This window comes from Primulina tabacum, chromosome 4, assembly GCF_025594145.1.
Source record: "Primulina tabacum isolate GXHZ01 chromosome 4, ASM2559414v2, whole genome shotgun sequence".
Taxonomy (NCBI): Eukaryota; Viridiplantae; Streptophyta; class Magnoliopsida; order Lamiales; family Gesneriaceae; genus Primulina; species Primulina tabacum.
In genome coordinates this window covers 49,606,732-49,629,032 of record NC_134553.1, presented here as the reverse complement: position 1 = coordinate 49,629,032, position 22,301 = coordinate 49,606,732, and the positions used below count along the sequence as shown (strand labels likewise).

The following is a 22,301-nucleotide window of genomic DNA, read 5'->3' as shown; positions in this document are numbered from 1 at the left end:
CTCACGACGACCCTCCCTACAAAATTTCAGCTCAAATGGAGTCCGATTACCCACTCATTTCTCCGGTCAAAATCGCGGCGGTTTCTTCCCCGTCGTCGGCGCCGGCAACCGTCGCTCCTCCTGGTACGGGCCATACATCATTCTCTTCGCCTCACCCTCCCCTTTCATTTCCGGCACCTGCGCGACCGTCCAGTTACCCCGTTCCGGCGTCATCTCCGTTCAAAGCTCCGCAGTCACTGTTCACTGCGCAGCCGTCGCTTGTTTCGTCGATTCCGGCCAACTCCGACATCCAATGTTCCATCCCGACCCCGATCTGTGACCCTCTCGTCCAGACGATTCCAATGGTTCAGGAATCACTCCAATCGGAGTTCAAATCAGCCGTGAATTTTAGATCTAAGAACACGCCGTTCGACGCCTCACTGCCGTCTTTCTCACCGCCGATTTCAGGCACTATTCCGGCTTCTTTCTTCAATTCCTCTTTAGGGGTTGATCGTCCAGGTATGGGTCGCATTTTGCCATCTTCAATTTCTGGTTTCCGGCCACCGGTCGGAAACGCCCAATTTCTAGGGCAAAATCGAGCTTCTTCACATCCTTTGGTTAAATCGGACCCTCCAATGCCCGAGTCTGCACGAATTGGTCCCGGTTCTGGACTCCCCTCACCGTCGCCGGTCCATGGTGGTGCTCCGGTAGGTGACTCACGAGTCAACTCGGTCGAGTCGAATCACCGTGAAGGACGAGTTGACTCGACAGTCAACCATTGTGCTGAAACGGTCAAACCAGGTACGCGTGTTCCTATTCCGCTTACTGTCTCATTTCGTGATATCCTGACTCCACCATCCCCTCGGACGGCCAAAAAAAGCTTTGATGAGTTGCACAACTCTATGAATGACATGCCTGTGCCGACTCTTCGAAATGGAAAACCGGGTATTCTCTTCCCGGATGAGGTTATTTCTACCCTCGCAGAACCTTTCAAATTTGCTTTGGTTGGAAAAATTTCAGGGAATCGATCTCTAGTTCCAAATTCTGGTATTTCTGCGGCTTTTGCTAAATTGGGGCTAGTTAGATCTTTTGACTTAAAGTTCATGCCTCGGGGTTTTCTTGTTCTCACTCTTGCTTGTGAAGAAGACTATGCGTTCTTTTGGACCAAGGGGGTTATGCAGGTTGGACCTCTGTCGGTCCGCTTCTCTAAGTGGACGCCAGAGTTTAATCTTCAGGAGGAGTCACCCATTGCCCCAGTTTGGATCCGCTTCCCGGGTCTTCCCCTTCATTTGTTTTCTAAGCAAAGTCTCTTTGCTTTGGCCAAAATTGTGGGGAAACCGGTGAAGATGGATGATCATACTGCAGATTCTTCTCGAGGCGCTTTTGCTCGCGTCTGTGTTGAAATTAATGTGCTCGAACCGCCAGTCAAAGAGATTTGGGTGGGTTGGGGTGATCATGCTCAAGAAATTGAAGTCATTTATGAGCGAATCCCCGGGTACTGCATGGATTGCAAAATGCTGGGTCATTCGACCAGTGTTTGTTATTCCCATGGAAAAAATCCCAAACCTGTTCGTCCTAAGCCTGCTGACCGTGCTTCTGGCCAGTCTTCCCCATCTACAGAGTCTGCCCCTCCAGGGGGTGTTAATTCTGGTTTTAATTTGGGGACCCAGCCTCAGCTTCAGAAAACTGGCACGGGTCCCAGACGTAGAGGGAGAAAGAGGCCAGTTCGGCAGGTTCTTCCAAGAAAGAATCCTCTTGAGTTGAATCCTTTTGAGGTGCTCTCGCATGGGCAGGACGCGGAGCCTGATCCTGTTGGATTAGATTGTGTTGATATGGACCCTCCATGTGGTCATCTGGAGGATGCCGGTGTTGGGTCTTCTGGAAAGGATCCTTTGGAGTCTGTTCTTGTTGAGGGTGTGATCCTCAGTGATGAGGTTATTGATGGAGGGTTACAGTTGGATGATTGTGTGGATGGTATTGGGGTCCCGTCTACTAGTGAGTTGCCTGTGTTTGGCTCTCTGGGGCCTTGTACTTTGAATCACAGTAGTCATTCCATCCCCTCTGTTCCTTTGTCTCCTTATGATGCCTCCTCTACGGTAGAGGAATTGGTTGCTAGGCAGGGTCCTTCTGTCAGTGAGCTGGTCTTCCGGCTGGAATCTGCTGGAGATACTGATCAGGAATTCGATCGGCATTCTGAGTCGGGTGATGGCTGTAGGTCTGAAGGTCGTATTCTGGATGCTGATATGGGGGATATTAAGAAAAGGAAGGAGAATGCTTTTCATAGGTCGCGTAAAAAGCGACAGGGTGGTTCTGGTGCCCATTCTCCATGAATTTTCTCATATGGAATGTCAGGGGGCTCCGGAGCTCGGAGTCTCAACAAAGGCTACATGCCCACGTTAAAGATAAGAGAGTCAAGATCTTGGCTATTTTGGAACCCATGATTGATCTGGATGTTCGTTTTATGACTCGTCGTTTTGGTTTTTCTCGAGTTATATCGAACTCCTCGGGTCATATCTGGGTTTTTTTTGCTGAGGATGTCATGGTTGAGTGTCTTTTTGATCACACTCAATTCCTTCACTTCCGGGTTTCTGCTACTTTTTTGCCGACCACTGTCTTTTGTTCCTTTGTTTATGCTAAGTGTGACTACATTGAGCGCAGACAGCTTTGGAATTCTTTGCTTCAGGTTAAGCCTGCTCAGGGTCCTTGGCTTGTTGGTGGCGACTTTAATGTAGTCAGGAATTCGTCGGAGTGTTTGGGTTCTTCTGGTGGGCGGTTGCTTCCCATGGAAGAATTTAATCACTTTATTTTGGATTCTGGGTTAGTAGATGCTGGTTTTGAGGGGTCTTCGTTCACGTGGACGAACAAGACCATTTGGAAGCGTCTTGATCGGGTTTTTGTGTCTGTTCATTGGGGTGACCATTTTCATTCTATTCGTGTGGAGCACCTCATTCGTACGGTCTCTGACCATTGTCCTCTTTTTGTGTCAGTCCCGGTCTTTGCTAGTGGGCCGAGTTCTTTTCGCTTTCAGAGCATGTGGCTCAGGCACCATGGTTTTTTGCAGACGGTGAGGCTTAATTGGAATTTACCGTGTCATTTGAACGGTATGCCCCGTCTTTTTGTGAAATTGAAGCGCCTCAAAAGCCATCTGAAGTGGTGGAATAAGAGTGTTTTTGGTGATCTTTTTGCCAAACTTGCTGAGGCGGAGCAGGCTGTTCGGATTGCTGAGGCAGATTGCGAGGCTGCTCCTTCGGATTTTCATTGGACTAGTTTGTCCAATTGCAATGCCGATCTTGCTAGGGTTACCGCCATGGAGGCGGATTTTTGGCGGCAAAAAGCCGCTTGTAGGTGGTTAGAGGATGGTGAGAGGAACACCAAACTCTTCCACAATATGGTCAAGAAAAAAAGGGTGGCTAATAAAATCTTTCGTATTTGGGATAATGGCTCTTGCATTACTTCCCCTGAGCTTATTCAGCAGTCTGGGGCCGCCTTTTTTCAAAACCATCTTACTGGGGATCCTTTTGTGCTTTCTTGCCCAGATTTTTCTGATTTCCCCTTGGTGATCTCGGATTTGGAGAACGCAAATATTGCTGCCCCTCCTTCTTTGGAGGAGGTGCGGGCGACTGTTTTCTCCATTCATCGTGATAGTGTGGCGGGGCCTGATGGATTCTCTTCGGCCTTCTTTCAGCATTGCTGGGAGATTGTCCATCAGGATGTTTTTGATGCGGTCCTGGATTTCTTTCGGGGTAGTCCCTTTCCACAGGGGTTTACTGCCACCACGATCACATTGATTCCCAAAGTCATGGGTGCTCAGGCTTGGTCGGACTTTCGTCCTATCAGCTTGTGTAATGTGACTAATAAGATAATTTCCAAACTTTTATATTCTCGGCTGAAGGAGGTGGCGGAGAGGCTGGTTTCGTGGAATCAGAGTGGCTTTGTTCCAGGGCGGGTGATTTCGGATAATATCCTCCTTGCTCAAGAGCTCACTCATAGTCTTTCTCTCCCCACCCGTGGTGGCAATGTTATTTTGAAACTGGATATGGCTAAAGCTTATGATAGGGTCCAATGGTCTTTTCTGTTGGATGTCTTGAGGCATTATGGCTTTTCAGAGCAGGTAGTGTCGATGATATCTGCCTGCATTTCTCATTGCCAATTTTCAGTTAATATCAATGGTTCACTCACTGGATTCTTTGGATCCACTAGGGGTCTCCGGCAGGGCGACCCTTTGTCCCCACTTCTTTTCATTTTGGGGGCAGAGTACCTTTCGCGTGGTCTTGATCGTCTTTATCGTCAGTATCCTGCGATTAGGTACCGATCTGGTTGTGATCTCCTTCTTTCCCACCTGGCCTATGCTGATGATATCATTATTTTTGCCAATGGTGGGACTCGTGAGATGAACAGTCTCATGGATTTTTTGCATCACTATGAAAACTGCTCGGGGCAGTTGGTGAATGCAGTTAAGAGTGTCATTATTTTGCCTCCGAGGTGTTCTGGTCGTACTCGTTCCCGTCTCCTTCGTATCACTGGGTTTGGGGAGGGTTGTTTTCCTATCAAATACCTCGGAGTTCCTTTGTTTCGTGGGAATAGAGTTTGCTCTCTTTTTGATCCCCTTGTGCAGATGGTGAGTAAGAAGTTGGAGGGTTGGGAGCTTAAAACTCTTTCCCCGGGGAGCCGTATGACTCTCCTTAGGAGTGTCCTCCTTTCGGTTCCCATTTACATGTTCCAGGTAGTCCAGCCACCTCTGGCAGTTATGGAGAGGCTTGAGAATGTTTTCAATGGTTTCCTGTGGGGATCCAGATCCTTGGATAAGAAATGGCATTGGGCGAGGTGGTCTCGTGCATGTCTTCCTGTCTCTGAAGGGGGTCTTGGATTTCGCAGGCTCAAAGATATTGTGAATAGCTTCTCCATTAAATTATGGTTTCGTTTTCGTCAAGGTTCATCCCTATGGGCCAAATTCATGATGAGAAAATACTGCCAGTTGGTGCATCCAGCTTATGTTTCATCTGCTGGGTTCATTTCTCCCACTTGGCGTCGTTTGCTTAAGATTAGGGCTCGTGCTGAATCTGGCATTCGATGGAGAATTGGGGTGGGAGATGTTGCTTTTTGGGATGACATCTGGTGTGGGGATGTTCCCTTGTCTAGTCAGGTCCTGCTTAGGGGGGATCGGGGTGTCCGTGTTTCTCACTTTCTTTCAGATGGGGCTTGGGATTTTGACCTCCTCTGCTCAGTTGTCCCACCCTCTGTTGCTGAGACTATTACTCTGATCCCTATTGCATCGGGGGAGCCCGATTCGGCTATTTGGGTGCATAGTTCTGACGGTGTTTTTTTCGCTGAAATCCGCATGGGAGCTTGTCCGCTTGAGAGACCAAGTTTCTGATATCTTCACTCCTTGCTGGGGCAGTTGGCTGAGGCCTACTATGTCTTTCTTCCTCTGGAGGTTTTGGCATCAATGGCTTCCAGTTGACGATGTGCTCCAGCGTCGTGGTTTCGAGCTGGCGTCTAAATGTCAGTGTTGTGAGATGCCTGAGACATTCACGCACATTTTCATTGATAGCCCTCTTGCCAGGTCTGTATGGCATTACTTTGGGGCTGTTTTTCATGTCCGTATTCCCCTTACCAGTGATTTCAGACTCTTCCTCAGTGCTTGGAAGAGGCATCCGGGGTGGACTCCTAGGGGCCACGTGAAGGAGTTTTTGCCTTTCATTGTTTTATGGTTTCTCTGGACGGCTCGTAACGATGCGAAACACCGTCGCTTGCACATTTCCGCGGAGACTGTTAAGTCTCAGATTTTGTCTTATTTGCGCCTAGCTCACGCTGCGTCTACTGTTAAGCCCATGCACTGGCGGGGTGTTTTGCAGGCTGCGAGGGCTATGGGGATTTTTGTTCAGTTGCGTAGGGCTCGTAAACTGACGATTGTTCGTTGGTTGCGGCCGCCGTTCGGGTGTTTTAAATTGAATGTAGATGGGAGTTCGAGAGGTAGTCCTGGGGCCTCTACTGTTGGTGGGGTTGTTCGTGACTCTTCTGGGCATGTGGTGGTTTCTTTCAGTGAGTTCATTGGAGTTGGGACCAATGTCCGGGCAGATGGGCTATTTGGAGGGGTCTTCTCATTTCTTCTGATCTTCATCTCTTCCCTCTTTGGATTGAGACTGACTCTTGGATTTCCATTCTTTTACTTCGTTCTCGTCGGTGCTGCTGGGATCTTGAACATTTTGTTACTCGGATTCTTTTGTTGATGAGGGGGCGATCTGTTCATTTATCGCATATTTACCGGGAAGGGAATTCTGTGGCGGATGCCTTGGCGGCGAGGGCTCATACTTTTAGGCAGTACACCTTAGAGTTAGGTCCTTCCCTACCTCCAGACATCTCCACCCTTGCTAGATCTGATCACTCTGGGCTTCCATACCTCAGAAACAGATCCTCTTAGCCATTTGCAGCCCCTTCTTCTTTTTTGGATCTCTTTCTTTATGGTCTCTGGCTCTATATCTATTTATATCTATATACCTATATATATATATATATTTATATATTTTATTGCAGGTTAGTGTACTTGGAGGTTGTTTTTCACTTCCGTATGGTCTGTGCAAGTGGGTCCAGACACTTGCACATGATGTGTGTATTCTTGTTTGTTCTGAGTGGGTTTCTGCCCTATTTCTGTTGGTGCTTTCCTTTGGCACATTCATGGTTCCTGGAGGGCGTTTACTGCTGGTTCTCCTTGGCCGCCGTATCAGTTATTGCAGAGGTGTTTGCTGGATGTCATGGTGGATTCATGGGGTGCTTTCTAAAGGATCCTCTGCTTCTTATGACATATTGGACTCTCCAGGATGATAGCTCCGGGATGAGAGCTTTTGCATGGACTCTGCGATCATCTCGCCATTATCATTTTGTCTTCCTCAGCAAGCGGTTCATAGCGCTTCTCCTTTTTGATTAGTTGTTGCCGCTTATTTGGTAGTCTTCTAGGGTTCGTTTTGCTTTTGTAATTCCTTCCCTAGGTTGCTTTGTATTTATGTTTCTACTGCTTTAGCCTTTTTGAGGAGGTTATGGTTTTATCCACCTCTTCTTTTAGGTTTTTTTCCTGTATTCTGTATTTTGTTACTGTTTATTTTGTGGATATATACAGGTAGGGGTCTGCCTAACCCCCCCGCATCCGGCGGTGTTTTCCGGAAAAAAAAAAAAAAAAAAAAAAAAAAAACCCTAAACCCTAAACCCTAAACCCTAAACCCCAAAAACCCCAAAAACCCAAAACCCTAAACCCTAAACCCTAAACCCTAAACCCTAACCCCCCCGCATCCGGCGGTGTTTTCCGGAAAAAAAAAAAAAAAAAACCCTAAACCCTAAACCCTAAACCCTAAGCCCTAAGCCCTAAGCCCTAAGCCCTAAACCCTAAACCCTAAACCCTAAACCCTAAACCAAAACCGACCAGACCCCATAAATGCTCTCAAAAAACACACACTAAAAGCGTGAGAAAAAACACACCACCTTTGTTACTATTCACGTCCAATTGCCACCATGCTACCGCCGCCGGATCCCGGCCGGCCATCTCCCTCACTTGAACCACCATCCTCCGGCGACCCTACCAGCAAAATCTTAGCTCAAACGGATTCCGGCAGCCCGCTCATTTTCGCGACTGAAAAAACACATTTGATTGTTCTTGCTTCGTCGGCGCCGGCCGTCACTCCTCTCGGCGTCAGACATAGTCCAATAGACTCGCCTCTTCCTGGTGAAGCTTTTGCCACACCTCCGCGACTTCCTTCCTCCGCCGGTGAAGAGATTTCTCCGTTTTCATCTTCGCCGGCACTGTTCACTGCCCAGGCGCAGTGTTTTTCTCAAATTCCGGCCGACTCCGGCCACCTCTGTGATAAAGGACTCCCGATCTGGAATCCCCACTCTGAGACGAAGACAATGGCACAGGAATCCGCTCCAATGGTGTTCGCATCCGTCGGCAATTTCAGATCTAAGAATGTTCTGGCGGACGGCTTGCACGCGTCATCTTCGTTTTCTAATTCCGGCGCCGTCCCGGCGTCTTTTGTCAATCAAACTTCCAGTGTTCTTCGTCCAGCCATGGGTAAGACATCTGTAGTCTCAATTTGTGATAATTCCATCGTCGCCGGAAACGCCCAAATTTCGATTTCGTCTCAATTTCCGGCTACTGTTCCCTCTGATTTGACCCCTCCGCCGTCCGGTTCTGCTCCGGCTGGTACCGGTTCTGTGTTCATCACGCCGGCGCCGTTTCACGGTGGTACTTTGGTAGGAAAGTCAACCGGAAAGTCAACAGTCAACATTTCGAAGTCAAACCCGCGAGCTCGGCCAGTCAGATCTACTATTCCAGGTACATCTTCGGGTTTTTCTGGTCCTTTTGCTACAGTTACCCCTCCACTGTCATTTCGTGAAGTTTTGGCCCCGTCGTCCTCTCGGACGACCAAGAACAGTTTCGAAGATGTTCTTGGGTCGATGGATGAGATGCCCGCACCGTCATTTAAGGACGGTAAGCCGGGCATTCACTTCTCGGATGAGATCATCTCATCTTTATCTGCACCATTTAAGTTTGCTTTGGTCGGTAAAATTTCTGGCAACCGATCGATTGTGCCCAATCATGCGATATCTACGGCTTTTGCCAATTTCGGGTTTACGAGACCGTATACCTTGAAATTCTTGCCACGGGGATTCCTTGTGATTGTACTCTCTCGTGAGGAGGACTATGCCTGTCTCTGGATTAGAGGCAGTCTGTTTATTGGTCCATTGGGTATCAGACTCTCCAAGTGGACCCCGGAGTTCAATTTCCAGGCGGAGTCTCCACTTGCCCCGGTTTGGGTCCGACTTCCGGAGTTACCACTCCATCTTTATGACAAGAAGAGCCTTTGTGCTCTTGCGAAGCTTTTGGGCACTCCCATTAAGATTGATGATCATACAGCCGATGGGACTCGGGGGGCCTTTGCTCGCATTTGTGTGGAGATCAATGTATTGGAGCCCCCTGTCCAATCCATCTGGGTGTCCTGGGGTGATCATTTACAGGAGATAGAGGTCGTATATGAGAAGATCCCAGCTTATTGTACTGATTGCAAGATGTTGGGGCATGCGACCACTGTTTGTTATTCACATGGAAAGAATCCCCGTCCAGTCCGGACCAGGCCTGCTGGTACTGTTCCTCCGACTCAGGCAGATACTGTGGGCAAGACACACCAGGAGGGTGTGGCCACTGAGGTTGTTCAGGGTCCTCAGGCCCCGAATCCTGAGCAGTTTGTTGGCCCCAGGCGTAGGAGGAGGAGGCGGGCTGCTCCTCGTGTCCCTTCTGTGAGGGCTCCTCCTGCTGGGCATGTAGTCCCGGTGGGCACTTCGAACGCTTTTGATGTCTTGTCACCTTGGCAGGCGGAGGCGGAGCGAGGTAGTGATTACATGGTTGTTGGAGACAGTCCTGATGTTGTTATTCCCTTAGGGGATGTGGATGCTGCTTTACCTGGTGATGCTCCCTTGGAGCAGATTTCTCCAGTGGATGTTGGTCTTGTTTGTTCGGGCACATCCACCTTTGAGATTCTCCCTTCGGGCTCGGTTGGTGTGCCTGCTCAGTCTACTGATCAGGTCTTTGAAGATGAGGAGTCTATTCCTTTTCAGAATTGTACGGATGAGCTGGGCTCTCCGAAAGTTGGGGTGGCTACGTTGTTTGCTGATTCTGTTATCTGTTTCGAGAATCATAGTAGCCATTTGATTCCTTCCCTTCCTGCTTCTCCGGAGGTTTCCTCCATGGTGGAGGAACTGTTTGCTAGACAGGGGCCCCCTGTTTCTGAATTCGTTGCCAGACAGGTGTCTGAGGAGGACCCCGGCACAGGGTTTGATCGACACTCCGCGTCTGGTGTTCCAGACATTGGCATGTCTGAGGTGAAGAAGAGGAAGGTGGACGATCTTGAGGATTCGTCCAAGAGGCGACAGGGTGATCCTGATGCCCATTCTTTATGAATTTCATGATCTGGAATATCAGGGGACTTCGGAATTCGGAGTCCCAGCAGAGGCTGCATGCCTTTGTGAAAGAGAAACAGGTTAAGGTTCTGGATATTTTGGAGCCGATGATTGAGTTGGACCAGAGATTCATGATTCGCCGTTTGGGCTTTTCTAGAGTCATTTCGAATCTTTCTGGTCATATCTGGGCGTTTTTTACTGCTGATGTGAGGGCTGAGTGTGTTTTTGATCATGCTCAGTTTCTGCACATCAAGGTCTCTGCTCCTTTTTTGCCGACTGAGTTTTTCTGCTCTTTTGTTTATGCCAGCTGCGACTACATTGAGCGTAGAAATCTTTGGGCTTCCCTTCTTCAGGTTAAGCCTGCTCTGGGTCCATGGCTGGTTGGGGGCGATTTTAATGTCGTCAGAGATGCTTCTGAGTGTTTGGGCACCCGTGGTGGTAGGCTTCTACCCATGGAGGAGTTCAACACTTTCATTTTGGATTCTGGTCTGGTTGATGCTGGCTATGAGGGGTCTTCGTTCACTTGGACGAATAAGACCATTTGGAAGCGGTTGGACAGGGTTATGGTTTCCGTTGATTGGGGGGATCATTTCAGCTCTATTCGAGTTGAACATCTTGCCCGTACTGTTTCTGATCACTGTCCGCTTTTGGTTACCGCTCCAGTTTTTGCCCGTGGGCCGAGTTCGTTTCGCTTTCAGCGTATGTGGCTTCGGCATCATGGTTTTTTGCAGACTGTGAGGCTCAATTGGAATTTGCCTTGCAGTCTGGTTGGCATGCCGCGTCTTTTTGCCAAGTTGAAGCGTCTTAAGAATCACCTCATGTGGTGGAATCGGGATGTTTTTGGTAACATCTTTGATAAAATCACTGAGGCTGAGAGTGCGGTTCGTTCTGCTGAGACTGCCTGTGAGGCCGATCCTTCTGATTCGAATTGGACTACTCTGTCCGATCGTAATGAGGATCTGGCTCGTGTCACCGCCATGGAGGCGGATTTTTGGAAACAAAAAGCTGCATGCAACTGGCTTGAGGATGGTGAGCGGAACACCAAACTCTTTCATAACATGGTTAAGAAGAAGCGTGTGGCGAATAAGATATTCCGCATATGGGATGAAGGGATTTGCCTGACGTCTCCTGAGATGATTCAGCAGTCGGGTGCCTCATTTTTTCAGCACTTACTCACTGGGGATCCCTTTGTGCTTGATTGTCCTGATTTTTCGGGGTTTCCTTCGGTGATTTCTGATGAGGAGAATTATGGGATTACTGCTACCCCCTCCTTAGAGGAGGTGCGTGCGACTGTTTTCTCCATTTCTCCTGACAGTGTGGCTGGCCCTGATGGCTTCTCTTCGGCGTTTTTTCAGCATTGCTGGGAGATAGTTCATCAGGATGTGTTGGATGCGGTTTTGGATTTTTTCCGAGGCTCTCCCCTGCCTCAGAGCTTTACTGCCACCACGATTACTTTGATCCCAAAAGTCGAGGGTGCTCGGGCTTGGTCGGATTTCCGTCCGATCAGCCTGTGTAATGTCACGAACAAAATCATTTCTAAGTTGTTATACTCTCGTTTGCGGGCTTGTGGCGGAGAGACTTATTTCTTTGAATCAGAGTGGTTTTGTTCAGGGACAGGATGATTTCTGATAACATCCTACTTGCTCAGGAGCTCACTCATAGTCTCAATCTTCCCACTCGTGGTGGTAATGTTATTTTGAAGTTGGATATGGCTAAGGCCTATGATAGGGTCCAATGGCCTTTCCTTTTTGCTATTTTGCGCCATTTTGGTTTCTCTGAGCAGGTTGTGGCGTTGGTCTCGGCCTGTATCTCTCATTGTCATTTCTCCGTTAATATCAATGGTTCTCTTTCGGGGTTCTTTGGTTCTACCAGGGGCCTCAGGCAGGGAGACCCATTGTCCCCCCTTCTCTTCATTTTAGGGGCGGAGTATCTTTCGCGTGGCCTTGACAGACTCTACTTGCGTCATCCTGCTATTAGGTATCATTCTAGTTGTGATCTTTTGACTTCCCACCTGGCCTATGCGGATGATATCATTATTTTTGCCAATGGTGGGTCTCGTGGGATGCAGCGTCTTTTAGACTTTCTACATCACTATGAGAACTGTTCGGGACAGCTGGTGAATGCTTTCAAGAGTTCCCTGATTTTACCTTCGCGATGCTCAGAGCGCCTTCGCTCTAGACTTTTGCGTATCACTGGCTTTGCGGAGGGTCATCTGCCGATCATGTACCTCGGAGTTCCCTTATTTCGGGGTAATAGGACGTGTTCCCTTTTTGAGCCCCTCTTACAGTCTGTTAGGAGGCGGCTGGAGGGTTGGGAGATTCGTACTCTTTCTCCGGGGAGCCGCATGACCCTCATTCGTAGTGTGCTCCTCTCGATGCCCATATATTTGTTTCAGGTTGTTCAGCATCCGTTGGCTGTCATGGAAAATCTTGAGCGAGTCTTTAATGCCTTTCTTTGGGGGTCTAGGCCCTTGGAGAAGAAATGGCATTGGGCTCGTTGGTCTTGGGCTTGCCTCCCCGTGGAAGAGGGGGGTCTTGGCTTCCGCAGATTGAAAGATCTCGTGGATAGCTTCTCCATAAAACTGTGGTTTCGGTTCAGGCAGGGATCTTCCCTCTGGGCCAAATTTTTGATGAGGAAATATTGTCTCTTGGCGCACCCAGCTTGTGTCTCTTCTCGTGGTTTTATCTCTCCCACTTGGCGGCGTTTGCTCCAGATCAGGCCTCGTGCGGAGAGTGGTATTCGCTGGCGTGTCGGCCATGGAGATGTTTCTTTTTGGGATGATTGTTGGTTCAGGGATGTTCCTCTGTCCAGTCAGACTGAAGTCTGTGGGGATCGTGGTTCTCGGGTTTCCCATTTTCTTTCGGAGGGAACCTGGGATTTTGACCTCCTCTGTTCAGTAGTTGCTCCTTCTATTGCGGAGCAGATTGTGTTGGTCCCGATTCTCTTGGGAGAGTTGGATTCGGCTCGTTGGATTCATAGCTCCGATGGTGCTTTTTCTGTCAAGTCCGCTTGGGAGTTGATCCGTTTGCGCGCCCCGATCTCTGTATTAATCGCGCCTGTTGGGGTAGCTGGTTGAGGCCTACGATGTCATTCTTTCTTTGGAGATTTTGGCATCAGTGGCTCCCAGTTGATGAGGTGCTTCAGCGCCGTGGCTTTGCGTTAGCGTCTCGTTGTCAGTGTTGTGATATGTCTGAGACATTCACGCATGTGTTTATTCGCAGCCCGGTGGCTAGGCCTGTTTGGCATTTTTTTGGTACGGTCTTTGGGGTTCGTATCCCTGACACTGAGGATTTCAGGTTATTCCTTAGTGCGTGGAAGAGGAATCTGGTCTGGGCTCCAGGGGGCCATGTGAGGGAGTTTCTCCCTTTCATTATTTTGTGGTTTCTCTGGACTGCTCGGAATGATGCGAAGCATCGCCAGCTCTCCATATCTGGGGAGACGGTGAAGTTCCAGATTTTATCTTACCTGCGCCTCGCCCATTCTGCGCGTACTATCAAACCCAAGCATTGGATGGGTTTCTTCCACGTGGCGCACTTACTGGGGATTTCGGTTTGCTTACACAGATATCATCGGACGGCGATTGTTCGTTGGCTTAAGCCGCCGTCCGGTTGTTTTAAGCTTAATGTGGATGGGAGCTCGAGAGGGAATCCAGGGGATTCTACAGTTGGTGGCGTTGTTCGTGATCATTCTGGGCGGGTCTTGTTATCGTTCAGTGAGTTCATTGGAGCTGGATCCACTAGCCGAGCAGAACTTTGGGCAGTCTGGAGGGGTCTCCTTATTTGTTCTGATCTTTCTCTTTTCCCTCTTTGGATTGAGGTTGATTCCCAGATTTCTATTCAGATCCTCCGCTCTCGTCAGTGTCGTTGGGGATTGGATCACATTGTGTCTAGGATTTTGGTTCTCTTGAGGGGGCGGATGGTTCATATCTCGCATATATACCGGGAGGGTAACTCGGTGGCGGATGCTTTGGCGGTTAGGGCCCATGACCTTAGGCAGTTTTCCTTAGAGATAGGTCCTTCCTTACCCTAGCCACATCTCCATCCTTGCCCGTTCTGATCGTTCAGGGCTTCCATACCTCAGATCCAGATATTCTTAGCCATTTGCAGCCCACTCTTCCTTTTGGCTCTCTTTCTTTTTATATATATATGTATTTATTTTTCTTGCAGGTCTTTTGTCCTTGGAGGTTGTTTTTTATATCTCATTTGAGATGTGCAAGTTGGCCCAGACACTTGCACTCTCCTTGTTTTGTTCTTTTGGATTTGGGTGGGTCCCAGCACTCTCCGCGTTGGTGCTTTTCTTTGGATCATTCTTGTTATCCGGCCGGCGCTCACTGCAGGCTTCTCCTTGCCCGCCGCTTTATTACTTTTATGCTCTCTGGCCGATTGTTATGGTGGCTCTGGATGATCTTTTTCTATGGTCTCTCTGGCCCGGAGTCTCATTCATGTCGGGATTTATATGGTTTCTACTTTCGTTCCGTGATTTGGTGGCTCTGGTTGTTCTCTATTGGTTGCATCTTCTTTCAGAGTTACAGTCATGCTTGGATTTCTGATTTTATGAGCTCCGTCAGTTTTCCCCCTCTCCTTGGGTCTTGGAGCTTTTCTGACTTTCGCTGGATTACGGTCCTTCTTTTGTGTTTCGACCGTTTTAGCACAGTGACTTTCCAGCTGCATAATATTTTGATTGCCAGATCGTGTACAGTGGACCGATCTCGGATTAGGATGTATTTTTCAGTTTGGCATCACACTGGCAGATGGCTCAGAGATGGGTACCATCGGTGGCCTTTTGCACCTACTTCTGAGCCGGATTTCTACTGTTTAGATAGGTTTCGATTTATTTTCATGTATTTAGCGTCGCTTATGGACGTTCATTTCTATTATGCTCCTTACCTAGGGATTAGTTTTTGGCTCACATATTTGCCACCCTAGATTTTGTTTTCTGTGTGTTGTGTGGTAGCTTTTCGAGAGGTCTTGGTATAGTCCCCCTCTCGTTAGGTTTTATGATGTATTTTTGTTTTGATGATATATACAGGTAGGGGTCTGCCTAACCCCCCCGCTTCCAGCGGTGTTTTATCTTAAAAAAAAAAAAAAACCCTAAACCCTAAACCCTAAACCCTAAACCCTAAACCCATGTGGCTCAGGCACCATGGTTTTTTGCAGACGGTGAGGCTTAATTGGAATTTACCGTGTCATTTGAACGGTATGCCCCGTCTTTTTGTGAATTGAAGCGCCTCAAAAGCCATCTGAAGTGGTGGAATAAGAGTGTTTTTGGTGATCTTTTTGCCAAACTTGCTGAGGCGGAGCAGGCTGTCCGGATTGCTGAGGCAGATTGCGAGGCTGCTCCTTCGGATTTGCATTGGACTAGTTTGTCCAATTGCAATGCAGATCTTGCTAGGGTTACCGCCATGGAGGCGGATTTTTGGCGGCAAAAAGCCGCTTGTAGGTGGTTAGAGGATGGTGAGAGGAACACCAAACTCTTCCACAATATGGTCAAGAAAAAAAGGGTGGCTAATAAAATCTTTCGTATTGGGATAATGGCTCTTGCATTACTTCCCCTGAGCTTATTCAGCAGTCTGGGGCCGCCTTTTTTCAAAACCTGCTTACTGGGGATCCTTTTGTGCTTTCTTGCCCAGATTTTTCTGATTTCCCCTTGGTGATCTCGGATTTGGAGAACGCAAATATTGCTGCCCCTCCTTCTTTGGAGGAGGTGCGGGCGACTGTTTTCTCCATTCACCGTGATAGTGTGGCGGGGCCTGATGGATTCTCTTCGGCCTTCTTTCAGCATTGCTGGGAGATTGTCCATCAGGATGTTTTTGATGCGGTCCTGGATTTCTTTCGGGGTAGTCCCTTGCCACAGGGGTTTACTGCCACCACGATCACATTGATTCCCAAAGTCATGGGTGCTCAGGCTTGGTCGGACTTTCGTCCTATCAGCTTGTGTAATGTGACTAATAAGATAATTTCCAAACTTTTATATTCTCGGCTGAAGGAGGTGGCGGAGAGGCTGGTTTCGTGGAATCAGAGTGGCTTTGTTCCAGGGCGGGTGATTTCGGATAATATCCTCCTTGCTCAAGAGCTCACTCATAGTCTTTCTCTCCCCACCCGTGGTGGCAATGTTATTTTGAAACTGGATATGGCTAAAGCTTATGATAGGGTCCAATGGTCTTTTCTGTTGGATGTCTTGAGGCATTATGGCTTTTCAGAGCAGGTAGTGTCGATGATATCTGCCTGCATTTCTCATTGCCAATTTTCAGTTAATATCAATGGTTCACTCACTGGATTCTTTGGATCCACTAGGGGTCTCCGGCAGGGCGACCCTTTGTCCCCACTTCTTTTCATTTTGGGGGCAGAGTACCTTTCGCGTGGTCTTGATCGTCTTTATCGTCAGTATCCTGCGATTAGGTACCGATCTGGTTGTGATCTCCTTCTTTCCCACCTGGCCTATGCTGATGATATCATTATTTTTGCCAATGGTGGGACTCGTGAGATGAACAGTCTCATGGATTTTTTGCATCACTATGAAAACTGCTCGGGGCAGTTGGTGAATGCAGTTAAGAGTGTCATTATTTTGCCTCCGAGGTGTTCTGGTCGTACTCGTTCCCGTCTCCTTCGTATCACTGGGTTTGGGGAGGGTTGTTTTCCTATCAAATACCTCGGAGTTCCTTTGTTTCGTGGGAATAGAGTTTGCTCTCTTTTTGATCCCCTTGTGCAGATGGTGAGTAAGAAGTTGGAGGGTTGGGAGCTTAAAACTCTTTCCCCGGGGAGCCGTATGACTCTCCTTAGGAGTGTCCTCCTTTCGGTTCCCATTTACATGTTCCAGGTAGTCCAGCCACCTCTGGCAGTTATGGAGAGGCTTGAGAATGTTTTCAATGGTTTCCTGTGGGGATCCAGATCCTTGGATAAGAAATGGCATTGGGCGAGGTGGTCTCGTGCATGTCTTCCTGTCTCTGAAGGGGGTCTTGGATTTCGCAGGCTCAAAGATATTGTGGATAGCTTCTCCATTAAATTATGGTTTCGTTTTCGTCAAGGTTCATCCCTATGGGCCAAATTCATGATGAGAAAATACTGCCAGTTGGTGCATCCAGCTTATGTTTCATCTGCTGGGTTCATTTCTCCCACTTGGCGTCGTTTGCTTAAGATTAGGGCTCGTGCTGAATCTGGCATTCGATGGAGAATTGGGGTGGGAGATGTTGCTTTTTGGGATGACATCTGGTGTGGGGATGTTCCCTTGTCTAGTCAGGTCCTGCTTAGGGGGGATCGGGGTGTCCGTGTTTCTCACTTTCTTTCAGATGGGGCTTGGGATTTTGACCTCCTCTGCTCAGTTGTCCCACCCTCTGTTGCTGAGACTATTACTCTGATCCCTATTGCATCGGGGGAGCCCGATTCGGCTATTTGGGTGCATAGTTCTGACGGTGTTTTTTCGCTGAAATCCGCATGGGAGCTTGTCCGCTTGAGAGACCAAGTTTCTGATATCTTCACTCCTTGCTGGGGCAGTTGGCTGAGGCCTACTATGTCTTTCTTCCTCTGGAGGTTTTGGCATCAATGGCTTCCAGTTGACGATGTGCTCCAGCGTCGTGGTTTCGAGCTGGCGTCTAAATGTCAGTGTTGTGAGATGCCTGAGACATTCACGCACATTTTCATTGATAGCCCTCTTGCCAGGTCTGTATGGCATTACTTTGGGGCTGTTTTTCATGTATTCCCCTTACCAGTGATTTCAGACTCTTCCTCAGTGCTTGGAAGAGGCATCCGGGGTGGACTGCTAGGGGCCACGTGAAGGAGTTTTTGCCTTTCATTGTTTTATGGTTTCTCTGGACGGCTCGTAACGATGCGAAACACCGTCATTTGCGCATTTCCGCGGAGACTGTTAAGTCTCAGATTTTGTCTTATTTGCGCCTCGCTCACGCTGCGTCTACTGTTAAGCCCATGCACTGGCGGAGTGTTTTGCAGGCTGCGAGGGCTATGGGGATTTTTGTTCAGTTGCGTAGGGCTCGTAAACTGACGATTGTTCGTTGGTTGCGGCCGCCGTTCGGGTGTTTTAAATTGAATGTAGATGGGAGTTCGAGAGGTAGTCCTGGGGACTCTACTGTTGGTGGGGTTGTTCGTGACTCTTCTGGGCATGTGGTGGTTTCTTTCAGTGAGTTCATTGGAGTTGGGACCAATGTCCGGGCAGAATTATGGGCTATTTGGAGGGGTCTTCTCATTTCTTCTGATCTTCATCTCTTCCCTCTTTGGATTGAGACTGACTCTTGGATTTCCATTCTTTTACTTCGTTCTCGTCGGTGCTGCTGGGATCTTGAACATTTTGTTACACGGATTCTTTTGTTGATGAGGGGGCGATCTGTTCATTTATCGCATATTTACCGGGAAGGGAATTCTGTGGCGGATGCCTTGGCGGCGAGGGCTCATACTTTTAGGCAGTACACCTTAGAGTTAGGTCCTTCCCTACCTCCAGACATCTCCACCCTTGCTAGATCTGATCATTCTGGGCTTCCATACCTCAGAAACAGATCCTCTTAGCCATTTGCAGCCCCTTCTTCTTTTTTGGATCTCTTTCTTTATGGTCTCTGGCTCTATATCTATTTATATCTATATACATATATATATATATATATATATATTATTGGCAGGTTAGTGTACTTGGAGGTTGCTTTTCACTTCCGTATGGTCTGTGCAAGTGGGTCCAGACACTTGCACATGATGTGTGTATTCTTGTTTGTTCTGAGTGGGTCTCTGCCCTATTTCTGTTGGTGCTTTCCTTTGGCACATTCATGGTTCCTGGAGGGCGTTTACTGCTGGTTCTCCTTGGCCGCCGTATCAGTTATTGTAGAGGTGTTTGCTGGATGTCATGGTGGATTCATGGGGTGCTTTCTAAAGGATCCTCTGCTTCTTATGACATGTTCGTCGGACTCCTACTTCATGGGATCGAGATCTCTGCTCTTTTGATTCAGATGCTAGATATCTTTTGTTCTGGCGGGATTGCGATCTATATATTACTCTGTGATCGCCATTATTGGATTCTCCAGGATGATAGCTCCGGGATGAGAGCTTTTGCATGGACTCTGCGATCATCTCGCCATTATCATTTTGTCTTCCTCAGCATGTGGTTCATAGCGCTTCTCCTTTGTGATTAGTTGTTGCCGCTTATTTGGTAGTCTTCTAGGGTTCGTTTTGCTTTTGTAATTCCTTCCCTAGGTTGCTTTGTATTTATGTTTATACTGCTTTAGCTTTTTTGAGGAGGTTATGGTTTTATCCACCTCCTCTTTTAGGTTTTTTTTCTGTATTCTGTATTTTGTTACTGTTTATTTTGTGGATATATACAGGTAGGGGTCTGCCTAACCCCCCCGCATCCGGCGGTGATTTTCCGAAAAAAAAAAAAAAAAAAAAAACCCTAAACCCTAAACCCTAAACCCCTAAACCCCTAACCCCAAACCCCAAACCCTAAACCCTAAACCCTAAACCCCTAACCCCAAACCCCAAACCCCAAACCCAAACCTAAACCTAAACCCTAAACCCTAAACCTAAACCCTAAACCCTAAACCCTAAACCCGAAACCCTAAACCCGAAACCAAAATCAGAATTAAAATCTTTTCTTTGCTTCAGTTCTAAAATCAGCTCTCATAATATATAAATTTATGCCAAAAATGTTAAACAATTAGTTGCATCGTCTCACATATTTTGTGACAATTTTATTTGATATTTAAAAATGGATAATAGAATCAATTTTTAAAAAAATTATATCTCAGACAAATTTATTTCAATACATAAAATTTGGTATTATGTGATCTTTTGATTTATAATTTTTGATATAAATATATTGTTAGACTTAATTTAATTGTGGTGATAAGAGTCAAAATCAGTAGGTCGTGATAGCTATAATCTGAAGACAGTATAAAAGCAGAAGCTCTCGTATCGTATTCATAAAAGCAGTACTCTTCGAGTACTTAAACGACTGAGAAAATCAGAAGCAGCACATAGCTTTAAAAGCAGAACTTAGCTTAAGCAGAAGAAACTTAACGTCTTTTACTTGATCGTTACAATCTTAAATGTTACCGTTACTTTACCTACTACTAGCATTAATTGCACCATTAATGTTGTACAAAGACATTTAACGCTCCTTTCTAGTTTTGGTATGTAACAAGAATGATTACTCTGAAGCTTTCGGTGGACCTTTTTTAGGTATTAAAGCTGATTTTACTCAGGAGTCACAGATGCTGTATTTGATTATAGACATTGGACTCAAAGGTTTCTATATATACAGAGGTCAATCCTTTATAGAAAACAACATTATTATCATTATCAACGCAACGATTATTCCAACGTGAGTTTTGAGTTATCATCAACTACTTAACTTCAAGCTCAACAAACAGAAAAGCAGCACACGCTTTATTATCTATATCCGATCTTCTGAGATCATTTGTTGCTGATGTTGTTTCGAAATCTCTTCAGGCTAAACAGCTTTACTATATCTTATTGAGAAAAGTTTGTAATCTGGGAAAGAGTCTTTTCCAGAACTTTGTTGTGTTTTACTGAGTTGTGTAACTAAGAGTTTCAGTAGGCTAAGGGTAAGCCCTACTGAAGTGGGTGTGTACAAGTGTTTTACTGTAATATCCAAGTCTTTTAGTGATACTTTTTTCTGGAAACAGAAGAAGGGGAGACATAGAAGATTTTGTCTTCGAAATTTCAGAAACAACCACTGTTCAACTGCCTACTGTTTTATTATTTCTCATCGTACTCCATTGGATCGTTTTTGCACTTATTATTGTGATCTGCTGGATTTACATTCGAACAAGACCAGCTATAATCTCTAACAGTATTCTAGCACCTTTTGCAAAATTGTCCAACAAAGGAAAGATTTATTCACAACCCCCTCTAAACTCCTTATCGATCCCCAACATATATATATATATATATATATATATATATATATATATATATATATATTACTATTTATGAAATTTTAAGAAAAATATCAACAACCAAAGAAGTGAAAGAAATATTGCATATAATTTGACTATGATACAACTGTAAAACTTAAAAAAAAATGATTTCAAATGTTCAATACTATGACCTATTTGATATTAAAAATGGTTAATAGAAAACATATAATTTGAAATGTCCAATGTACATACATATATAATCACTAAGCACATAAAAATAAGAAGAGCTTATATAAAAAAGCTGGAAGTATTGAGGTTAACGTTAATCATCTCTTTCCGACCTTTGGAATGAAAGCTTATATAAGAAGAGCTTGAAGTATGCAAGAAAAACAACAACGCGATACATAATCATCAAGCTTTCAACAGTGTGATTATCTTCAAGCCTACATACTTAAAGAATTTGAGCGCAATCAAAAATCATACACGTTATCGCTCATCAAGCACGCACTCAACCGAAAGTTATCTGATCATTCAATGATCAAATTTGTGCTATTAAAACAGAATGTTTACTTACATTAATAACATTTTGGTTATTTGATTAATAGTGGTGCCTGATGAACTGAGGGTTCTAAAAATCCAGAAGTGTAAAGTGATCACTAAGAGTTCCAAAACAGGCAGTGAGGTAAGTCTTGATTGGAGTGTGTTGTTGCAAAAAGTTTTTTAAAACCAAAATCTTTTAGTGCAATCTTTCCTACAAAGGAAGAAGCTGTGACGTAGGAGTCTTTTTCTCCGAACATCCATAAAATTCTCGTGTCTTTACTTTTCACAAGTATTTACATTTCAAACTATATCTTGTTGTTTAGATTTCCAACCGATTGAAAATATCGTTAAAAATATGGAACCGTCTTCCGCACTTTTCACGTGGTTCATATTTGTAACCGTTTGAGAAAATCTTTCAACGGCCTAAAAACGATTGAAATTAATTTTAAAAGCAAATATTTTTTAAAGAGTTTATTAACCCCCCTCTAAACTCTTTCTCGATCCCAACAATATACAATCACTAAACACGTACATAATCATCAAGTTTTCAACAGTGTGATTATCTTCAATCCTGCATACTTAAAGAATTTGAGCGCAATCAAAGATCATATACATTATCGCTCATCAAGCACGCACTAAACAGAAAGTTATCTGATCATTCAATGATCAAATTCGTGCTACTAAAACAGATTGTTTACTTACATTAATAACATTTTGGTTATTTGATTAATAGTGGTGCCTGGTGAACTGAGGGTTCTTAAAATCTAGAAGTGTAAAGTGTTCACTAAGAGTTCCAAAACAGGCAGTGTGATAAGTCCTGATTGGAGTGGGTTGTTGCAAAAAATTTTGTAAAGCCAAAAATAGTGGAATCCTTCCTACAAGGGAAGAAGAGGTGACGTAGGAGTGTTTTTCTTCGAAAACCATAAAATTCTCGTGTCTTTACTTTTCACAAGTATTAACATTT

The 22,301-nt window shown here is 46.1% G+C and overlaps 1 protein-coding gene across 1 annotated transcript; it reads left to right on the top strand.

The window, feature by feature from the left end:
* The first annotated feature begins 14,131 nt into the window (after positions 1 to 14,131).
* On the top strand, positions 14,132 to 22,088 carry LOC142542098 (uncharacterized). Its single transcript, XM_075648533.1, has 10 exons — positions 14,132 to 14,416; positions 15,149 to 15,377; positions 15,554 to 15,627; positions 15,727 to 15,963; positions 16,074 to 16,128; positions 16,175 to 17,579; positions 17,630 to 18,054; positions 20,097 to 20,162; positions 21,403 to 21,479; positions 22,071 to 22,088. The coding sequence occupies exons 1-10, from the start codon at positions 14,132 to 14,134 to the stop codon at positions 22,086 to 22,088; spliced, it is 2,871 nt and encodes a 956-aa protein (XP_075504648.1).
* The last annotated feature ends 213 nt before the right edge of the window (positions 22,089 to 22,301 follow it).